The following is a 10,177-nucleotide window of genomic DNA, read 5'->3' on the forward strand; positions in this document are numbered from 1 at the left end:
GTCTTGACTTGGAAAACTCCGATAAGCTTTGAATGCTACTCACCTCTGTACTGAAAAGCTGCAGTCACCTTGCTGGTCAGGCCGGAGAAGGCCTGATCCAAACTCCTGGGGAATCCCGGGTCCATAGCCTTTTTGGCCTCATCATAACTGAAGAAACACAGACAGTAATTAGACTGATTCACCATTTTTAAACCACCTAAGAAACCATCAACATACCTAAATCAGTCACCTGAATTAATTTCACGTCACAGTATTTGAACACACCTGTAGTAATTTCTGTCTACAAAGAACAGAGTCTTGGCAGATTCCACATCATAAAGGGCTGCATCAATTTTCTTCACACTTGTGGGCAGACCAAAACTGGAAATTGACTTAGGATAGCCAGGTACAAGATCGTAGCCACTGAAAGCCCACACTTTACGATCTGTATAGAGATTAAAAGAAAACATTTTAGTATCAGCATGTAAAGAGAAATAATTCAGTCTTAAATATAGTGTCAGGTTAGGAGCATTAGGTAGAAACAGAGAACAAGTAAAGTACCTTTAAAGAGCAAGACACTGTCTGACTGTTGGCTTTCATAAGCAGCGTCGATGTTGATGGGGGCGTCTGGCCAGAAGTTTGTGATGAGACTTTGCTCTGGTGTCGCACTCTGGGGGTAGCTACGCCAAAAGAAACTGAAAACACACAACAACAGACGTTAGTTCATAAAAATTCTAAATTCAAATCAGCATTATTGGCATGAATGTATAACAACAATATTGCCAAAGCTACAAATAAATTACATAAGAATAATTAATTTCATACATTTCATTAAATAAGTAAATTAAACAGTAAAAGTTGTGTTTGTGTGTGTTAACAAAAAATTAAATAATAACAATAAAAAATATATCAAATAAAAATTATGTAAAAGTAAATATTAAAAATAAAAGTAAATAAATAAAACAGTAATGTGTGTGTGTGTATTAAAAGACAAAATAAACAAATAACGAATTAATAAAAAAAACAACTAAAAAATCAGTCTCAAATGTGAAATTTAAAAACAAAATACAAATAAGTAACAATTACTAAAATATCAAACAATCATAATAATAATAATTTGTAAATTAGCACAATTATTTATCAGTCTGAGTTTCCACTGGTGGTCCTCAGTTCATGGCATGAGGAGACATATAAATCAGCTCTTGTGTGAAGAGACAACACTCTCAACAGACTTTCAGATAAGTGAGTGTTCTACTGTATGTCTACAATACCTGCCCTTGAAGAAGAGAATTTCTCCTCGCAGGGTGGCGACAGCGTCCAAGACCATGGTTGAATCACAGGCATCAGGGGTGGTTGGAGGCTCAGGTCCAGGATTAACAGGGTCCTTGTCTGGGTTTGGACCTGGAGGTTAAATAAAGTCAGCATCTCATTGCAAGAAAGTTGTGTGACATTATCCAAGATTGTGCAGGAGCTTATTCAAGAATTCTGGTCATGTTGCTATTTGTGCAAACAGGCATGGATGATCCAGCCAGTTAGTACTGACCATAGAGAGACTGAATGCCGTTGACATCATCCCGCGGCAGAACAAAGGTGTCAGGGTTTGCGTATGAGTACACAGGGTACATGAGAGCACCAGGATCATTAGAGTGAGACAAGCCCAGGGAGTGGCCAAACTCATGGGCAGCCACCATGAAGAGGATGTAGCCTACAGCAGAAACAGATACAGGTAGAGTTGTTCTGGATTACATTTTCATGTCAAAATACACACAATGGAGTTATTCTTTAAAATTTCCTCCCATGCCAGTGGTGGAAAGTAAAACTAGGGTATGAAAAACATTATTTCAGCAGAAAGATATCACCTGTGACTGATGTTATTGAATACATCAATAATAGATTGTTAATACTGATGAATGGAAGTGTTATTTGACTGTTGACTAGGTTTTACAACTTTTAATTTCTAGATTCAACTCCCACTAATTTTACAATACAGTTATACAGGCAGTTTAGTCCAGTGGTTCCTAATCTAGGGGTCGGCCCCCTTCTAATTGTCACAAGATTAATCTGATGATTTATCATGATACGATGGGAGAGGATAAAAGAAAGAACAAGGTTCTGCTAAATAATTTTTGGACTCTACTCTGATCTTTGTTTTTTTTCTGAAATATATTTATAGTATAGATCATTTAAACAGTTATTTAAATGAAACCAAATCAGAAGTTTAGGGGTAAATGTCTCTTTGGTATAATTGCCAACAACTCACATCTGAAACATGAAACCCAGCAACACATGTAAAGCCAGAAAGGTCTGCCTACAGCAGAAAGCACGTAATTACAGGACAGTTCCAGCTCCTCTTGATGATGAGCAGATATATCACATAAAAACACAAACTGACAAAGTGGTTAGTAGGTAAAAGAGCCACAAAGCAGAGCATAAATAACAAACTCACCATTGTTTGAGCGGAAAGTGAACGTCTCATCTTCATCAAAATGAGCATCTCCTCCAATGCCAGGCGCTGGAGCGAAGGCATGGGCAAGAGTGCCATCAGGACCATCAAAAGGGTAACCATCACCATGCTCTGTTAACAAGAACGTTTTCATGTCAAGCTTTGCAAACCAAATACTGTACAGCTACAAGCCATTAACCAAATTCATGTGTTAAACAGCACATCTGAACTGGGTTTTCAGATAACTTCTTGCCAGGATTAATTAGCTTTCTAATGTTTTGAAGACAAAGGCAACACATGTAGTTAAAGTTAAAATGCTTTATGGGACATCACAACCATTAAACTGAGCATAGGGAGAGGTTGTAACCGATAAAGACACAGGAAAAATTATTTTGTACTCACGTAGGCGGCCAAAGGAGATCATGATGTCAGCGGTGCCACTGTAGATTCTTGTGAATTTCAGAGGAGTGACTTTGGCCCAAACCTGCAGTGCCTTCTCTATGGAGTCATCGACCTCTGACACTGACATGTCAGGTGTGTAGTTCTCTATCCTGTAGGACAGAAAAATAGTCAAGAACATTATTTGATAGACTTCCTACAATTACTGTTTCACACACTTTCTCTCTTCAGATCATTCACCTGTAGGTGAGGCTGTTCTTAGTCCACTTGAGGTTTTCTCCAAAAGTGGAGAACCTGGCAATTTGGACGTCTGGAACGCCACAGCGGGGTTTCTTCATCATCTCTAAGGTTTTAGCATCCAGCGTCCCGGTGATCTGGAGACCAAAGAATCGCTGCATGTCACTCAGCTTCCTGCTCACCGGGCTGATCCCCCGTCTGATTGTTGGACCTGTCTCCTCTGTTAGGTTGAAGAATTTCTTCAGATAGCTCTGCAAAAGAGAACAAGAGTTGGAGACTTGAATGTACATCAACAACAGAACGTACATAATACACTTAAATTTAGCTATTTACTGCAGAGATTAAGCAGCTAACTCTTTTCCTTTGTCTATAACAGCGTAACATTCAGGATTCGTAGAACAAGTTTCCACATGCACCGAAATTCAAAATAGTCTGAATAAATGCATCAAAAGGCAAAGCAAACATACATACCTCTGCAAAATTCTCATCTTGCACAGTAACCTGCGGTACTGGCACGCAGTAAACTGCGACTGCCAGGCTTAGTAGAATGCAGAGTTTGAAAGTCTTCATGGTTTGTTGAATTCAACTGGTGTTTCTGTGCTGGAGGCAGCGGTTATAAAGGCTGAGGACAGGGCATGTTGAGCAATGACCACCTTGAGTCAGTGACTCAATATTCCTTTTATGGATAAGAGAGGAAGTCTGGCTTTGATTGCTCATACAACTAAAAAGTTTCCCAAAACAAGATACTGTAATTATGATGACATGACACGTGTAGGATTATTACATGTAACAGACAATGCTTGGGATTTTGTTTTATGAAATAAAGACCTGAAGAATGTCATAAATCTGCCATAAAAAGTACTACTTGTTTGAAGGTTTAGTTTTAAGATGTCTTTTAGTTTTTTTTAGTTTTCCAACAGTTTTGGTCAATGGAATGGTTCTATTGCTAGTTGGATCATCTTAAATCTGTGTTTCACAAAAAAAATGAATACAAGCAAAAACTACATGTATAATCATTAATTTGAATCTGGATCCAGATTTGCCTCAAATGATTGAAAACAGTTATAGACATGCATGTGGTAGAAGTCAGCTAACTGCAATATTTCATATAAAACTTTATAAAAAAATATAGGAATCCTTAAAACATAAATTCCAGAATATTTAGTGATGTGATTGAAAGCTCCAGAACTGCTACTAAACGGACCAAATGATGACATTTTTTGTCAACCTTTAACAAAATGTCTGAATCTGGGAATTAATCTGCAAAAAATAAATAATTTGTTCCTGGGGTCATCTCATGCAATATTCATAGTCACATCTCATAATTTAATTGAAACCTGTGTAAATTAAAAAAATAGTGAAATTAAAATAATAAGAAATAATAGATAAACATGTAAACAGGTACGTGTTTATCAGGTACCTGCAGAGGTAACAGCTGAAAATGAAGATGTTTCAATTCCGTTAAATATTAGGTACTTAAATATTGGAATAAAATGTCAAATGAATGATGATTAGGGAGCCAAAAACTTCTTTATCTGTGTATTACTTAATTCTCAACAATATGTATGTGACTATGAAGTTTAACAGTGCTTGCCATTTTCTGTGTGTTTGGAAATTTATGTTAGTACTTTGCTTAGGTGTGTTTTTGTGAGCGTGAGTGCCCACTTAAAGCAGACACAGGAATGTTGTTGTTTCACATCATCACGAACAAAAGCCCTGATTATATTTCAAATAACATGTTATGATAGGTCGGGGAGAATCACAAGATCATTAATCTCTTTGGTTTAATTAGCTTCTCAACTGTAACTTTCATTGATCTTAAGAAGAATATTAAAATCAGTTTATTCTATCAATGTGTGCTGCACTGCATAGAAAACATAAGGCTTGATTGAGGAACTGTGTGAATCAACAGGTGGTTAATTTCCATCCACATTTGTCTGTAATAATCTAAAACAGCTTTGTACAGTAATGTTACTTCAAAGCTACCTTATTTTCCATTGTTACCTAACAGGAAAGTCTGATGCGATGTGTGCAACACTTAAAGAGAACAAAGGTGTCGTTGCAATAAAAAAGTAACAATACGATTATTTTAATAAAAAATTGGGTGATCATCACCAAAAGATGATGCAAAGGTAGAACCATAAAATACAGTTTACATTTTGTCAGGTGTCTTTAGAAGAACTGTAATACAATGCAATACATGTGAAGATATTTCAAATATTATTTAGCAAATACACACACACACACACACACACACACACACACACACACGCACACAAAAACAAACAAATACACACATCTAGCAGCAACATTTGAATAAAATACAAACATTAAAAAACACATTTGTAACATCAACATTACAGAACAACTGTCAAACTGGTACAAATGCCATTATTTCAACATTGTACTACGTACTGAGGTAACACTTTTAACCACTTCCCTGGATTATTCATCTGTTCCCAAATTGTTATTAGGTACATTGTGGTTATTGCTTAATATACAGTTTTGTAACACTTGTGTATACACATGGAGAAAGTACACAGCACCATCGTCATCAAGCTACATGAAGAACAGTCTTTCAATTATCTCCTCTCTGTCGGTATTTCATTGTTCTCCTTGCATTCCAGCAGATCATTAGCAGGGCCGGTGGAGACCACACATTTAGAGCTGGAGTCAAAAGTGTAGTGAATGTTTCCCTTGAAGAAGTGCGCAAAGCCTGTTAGGAATGAAGATCCGACATTGTTATATATAAAATGAACATGATATGAAGTTCACACACTGAAGTTGCTATATATTGCATACCCTGCGTTTAATAGAGTACTGAGCCTTTAATAACAGTTTTTCATTATATTGTGGTTGAAATGAAGAAAACCACTTGGTGATGATGTGAAATGCATTGCAGTTTTTTAAAATGAATATTTATTTATTGAATGCATGTTTAAATGTTGCGTGTAGCACATTTGGTGAGGAAACTACCATCATAGATGACGGCTGCATCTATCGGAGTTGGAATCCCGGGCCACTGCTGCTCTATAAGTGTCGGTGATCCTTCCATCATCTTCTGCTGCTCATTGTACCTGGATATTGTACACAAACAAAACATAGTGTATGTGTAATAATGGTAAACCACAGTCAGCTATTTCTCATGAGAACAGCAAAGTCTTCCTCCTTCCTCATTACTAAGATAAAACCGACACTGGATGAGAAATAGCAAAGGCACCAAACCACTCTGCTTTACACACAGGAAGCTTGTAAGTTGTCATTACGTCGACACTTAAGGAAGTTGTGAAATCATTTTTATTCATACTGCTCAATATCCCAAGTTAGCCTCAAGAGGCTTTACAATCTGTACAGTTTATACCGTCTATCCTTAGACCTTGATTGGATAAGGAAAGTCTGCCTTTAACAGGGAAAAAAATAAGAATAGATGAGCAACAGACATGTAGTAGTGTACAAAATACAGTACACCAACAATTACATTAAGTAAAATTACAGTATGGACAATTAGGATGACAAAACCATACAGATTATAGAGAGATTGTAAACATATATGAAGAATATGGATCTGCGAACAAATCTCCACCATGGAGACATGAAAAAAAGGATAGACAACAAAAACAGACAACTATCTATGAACCTCTTAACTGAAGCTAATATGTGAAACTGATCCCAACTTAAACAAACCAGATGAAGCTTTTAATTGCCATTGTATGACTCCTGGACACTGGACACACTTTGCATAGGTTAAAGTACATGCATCTTGCCAAGGATACTAAATGTACAGCACCACAAGAGAATCCCCTCTGTGCCAGCAGGAGGAGCCTCACCTGCTCTGTCATCATTGACATTCTTCGGAAATCTCTATCATCTCACACTTGTACTGTATGGTGATAGGGCGAGTTGGGTTAAATTCTTAAGAACCCATGATAACACATCTTATATCTTCATTCCTTTCATACACTTAATGTAACTGCACAGTGTGCTATATGAAAAAGTTGTCTGGGACTCACTGGCAGCAAGGAGAAAACAACACGCTTAAACTACACGCAAACTACTCATGCTAACTCAAGATGCCCGGCAGGTAAACACTAAACTTGGGAAGACACTGAATACTGAACTTTGCTCCATATAAATGTGATGAAGTACAAAGTTTTTATAAAACCTGAGCGACTCATCCCCTTTTAAATAGCTAAAGAAATAGTTTGACATTTTGGAAAATGTGCTTATTTGCTTTCTTGCCTCGAGAAAGATATCTTTGCATTCAACATACAGCCATTGGGAACTTGCCTAGCTTAAAGACTGGAAACTTGGGGAAGCCAGCTGTAGGAAACTGTAAATACCTCCAGCACTCATGGCCAGTGAAGAACACAGTGTAGCGGTCATTCCTGAAGTGAAGAGCAGCATCTACAGATTTTATTCTAGAGGGGAAGCCCAAGTCTGAGATGTTTCGTGGAAAACCCTCCTCAAGTTTTAACTGCCTCAGCATCCAGTATTGACGACCTGAAACAAAAACACTACTGTCTCACATTTACATACACATTATATTGTCTATATCCACTACCAATTCAGATATACTTGTTTTGTCATTAGACAAGTCAGTTAAATTGCATAGTGCACAACTCATGATGGTCTTTACTTTATTTTACCTTTGAAAAACAGAATAACATTCTTCTCCACATTCTCATAGGCAGCGTCTAAGTAGAGGGGTACTGTGTCCGGCCACAGACTGCTAATCAGGGTGATTCCTGTTTCATCAAACATAGGATGCTTACGCCACATGAATCTAAAAAAAAAGGCAGAAAGTTATCTCAAACATAATTTCAGTCCAGTCATAGTTTTTTCCTTTACCCTTGAACCAAGGAGACACCAGGTGAGAAGCAAGTCAGTCTGACACACAGCTACTGGAGCAGTTTACGTACCTGTCTTTGAAAAACAGGACCTCTTGTTGTAATTCTGTTACAGCATCAAAGGACAGTTCTGGATCACATTTGTCAGGTGTTCTTGGAGGAGGTTTTTTTGAGAATTCTGAAGCAAAACGGGGACTGATACCTGCAGGCAACAGAAGCAAACAGTTTCAGCATTTTCTGCTCAGACAAAGTCAAATAAAAGCTGTCTGATGAGTGCAAGAATACTGTGATTTACAAGAATATACCATCAGCAAATAATATAATCTGTTTACAAGCCGAAGTCACAGATGTCTGCATGGAGTCTAATACGTATGCATGCTTTAGTAAGAGATATGAACATTTATGTGATAAATATATTTAAAAAGATCATTACTGGACATGTGCGTGAAGTGTGTTATGCTTCTCATCAAACTTTATTTATTGCAAAACTTGGACAGAAGCCACTGACACACACCATCTACGTTCCGTTTTGATCATTTCTGCCACCATTCATTCTTCCTAATGAGCTGCTTTTGTCAGCTAAAACAGTAATTTACACCTTTATGTAACGTATTTTGCAACAGACTGTATATTTTAATGTGATCTAACTATTATTATAAAATCTTGTGATTTTATAATGCAGATTTGTGAGAAGTGGAGACTAAATAAATCTTAGAGGTTTGTCGTCATCTTGTGACGTTACCCTCACTGAACAAATTTCAGCGTTATGATGATACATTAGAAAGAGGATGTTGTGGTTTTTAGTTAGAAATAATCCCACCTGCAACAAATAACAGTTTGATTACACAAGCCTCATCATGTGTGTACACAGAGGTGTTTATTTGATGTGGATGTGACTAGAATTATTTCAAATGGTGTTTCTCAGGTAAGATAAACATTATTGTCACATAGCAAAATTCATTTTTCTGTGTCTAACCCATCCCTCAAGGGAGCAGTGGGCAGCCACTGTGCTGCGCCCAACTCCAGATAGAGTCATTTACACGTTTTTGAGGGTGGGGGATACCGGAGCACCCGGAGGAAACCCACACAGACACGGGGAAAAAAGAATCAGCAAGCTTTCTGAATCCAAGCAGTCCAATGATGTTTCATCTTTTGAATCCAGCTGAACTCACCATATAGGTGTTGGACATCTTTGACATCGCGGAAGGAGAGCTGAGGTTCATTATTTGGGGCAAAGTTGTATGCTGGGTACATGATAGCTCCGGGGTCAGATGAGTGGGGCAGGCCAAGTGCATGTCCAAATTCATGGGCTGCTACAGCAAAAAGGTTGATACCTGGAGCAGGAACACAAACCTTGTGAGGGTTTTACTGCACAGAGTGGTTGCAAGGCTGCACAAAATAGTGTACATAAATGTCAGTGAGAGAAACAGGACTTCAGTACATAGAAATCAGGTCATCATTCAGACCTGCAATGCTGCTTTAATACTCAAAATTATTTTTGGTTGAATTCTTTTCTTTTAAATTCTGACTTGTCACCTCCCATCTGTGGCTGTATGTTCTCAAGATACCTCATGTCACCTTAAATTTTTATTGCATTTGGGCAAATAGTGTAAAGGTATGTTTTCCCAACAAAATGGGATATACTGTATGCATATTTTTTACATTTGAGTGAGGATTCTCATCAAGTTAAAGAAATATTTTTTCAAAATTTCAAAATACAAGTATTCACTTTGTTGCCAAAAATTAGATGGGAAGATGGATACCAATAAGTCTGTCCGTTAAATATCTATAGCCAGCAACCAATTAGATTATCTTAATGCTAGAAGCAGGGAGATAATATATCCTGCCTGCCAACTGTCTGTCCAACCACTACTGTTTGTTTTTACCCTTTAGTTTTTTTAGTCGTTAAAAAAAACATATAATGTGTTTATTAGCGAGCTTCAGAGGTCCAGTACTGATAGACATTTTTGTGTGTTAAACAGAGCCAGGCTAGCTGACTGTCACGTGGCTGTTGCTTCTATCGTACAGACATGCAAGTGGTATCTAGCTTCTAATCTAACTTTGCATGAAAGTGAATCAGCAAAATGTGAAAAGTCTGTTCTTTAAAGTCAATAAAATCCTACCGTGAGTGTTTGTTTTTGTGTGTGTGTGTGTGTGTGTGTGTGTGTGTGTGTGTGTGTGTGTGTGTGTGTGTGTGTGTGTGTAAATTTGTCTACTACGACATCTTTAGGTCTAATGAAAAGACAATGTCTGTCTGTGTGTGTCTATTAGG

At 37.5% G+C, this 10,177-nt stretch overlaps 2 protein-coding genes across 2 annotated transcripts in view; both read right to left on the reverse strand.

Annotated features, from left to right (window-relative positions):
- LOC123962650 (collagenase 3-like) overlaps positions 1 to 3,668 on the reverse strand; it is a 4,281-nt gene extending 613 nt beyond the window's left edge. The window contains exons 1-9 of the mRNA XM_046038841.1: positions 3,530 to 3,668; positions 3,062 to 3,309; positions 2,825 to 2,973; positions 2,426 to 2,554; positions 1,523 to 1,684; positions 1,251 to 1,380; positions 541 to 674; positions 265 to 424; positions 44 to 147 (exon numbers count right to left, since the gene is read on the reverse strand). Coding sequence (XP_045894797.1) covers positions 44 to 147; positions 265 to 424; positions 541 to 674; positions 1,251 to 1,380; positions 1,523 to 1,684; positions 2,426 to 2,554; positions 2,825 to 2,973; positions 3,062 to 3,309; positions 3,530 to 3,628 — 1,315 coding nt within the window. The 5' untranslated portion in view covers positions 3,629 to 3,668. The remainder of the gene's footprint in view (positions 1 to 43; positions 148 to 264; positions 425 to 540; positions 675 to 1,250; positions 1,381 to 1,522; positions 1,685 to 2,425; positions 2,555 to 2,824; positions 2,974 to 3,061; positions 3,310 to 3,529) is intronic.
- Positions 3,669 to 5,171: 1,503 nt separating this feature from the next.
- Positions 5,172 to 10,177, reverse strand: part of LOC123963790 (matrix metalloproteinase-18-like) — an 11,924-nt gene continuing 6,918 nt past the window's right edge. The window contains exons 7-12 of the mRNA XM_046040834.1: positions 9,078 to 9,239; positions 7,978 to 8,107; positions 7,705 to 7,841; positions 7,399 to 7,558; positions 6,035 to 6,135; positions 5,172 to 5,774 (exon numbers count right to left, since the gene is read on the reverse strand). Of these exons, the coding sequence (XP_045896790.1) occupies positions 5,641 to 5,774; positions 6,035 to 6,135; positions 7,399 to 7,558; positions 7,705 to 7,841; positions 7,978 to 8,107; positions 9,078 to 9,239 (824 nt within the window). The 3' untranslated portion in view covers positions 5,172 to 5,640. The remainder of the gene's footprint in view (positions 5,775 to 6,034; positions 6,136 to 7,398; positions 7,559 to 7,704; positions 7,842 to 7,977; positions 8,108 to 9,077; positions 9,240 to 10,177) is intronic.

The sequence above is a fragment of the Micropterus dolomieu genome, linkage group LG23 (assembly GCF_021292245.1).
Source record: "Micropterus dolomieu isolate WLL.071019.BEF.003 ecotype Adirondacks linkage group LG23, ASM2129224v1, whole genome shotgun sequence".
Lineage (NCBI taxonomy): Eukaryota > Metazoa > Chordata > Actinopteri > Centrarchiformes > Centrarchidae > Micropterus > Micropterus dolomieu.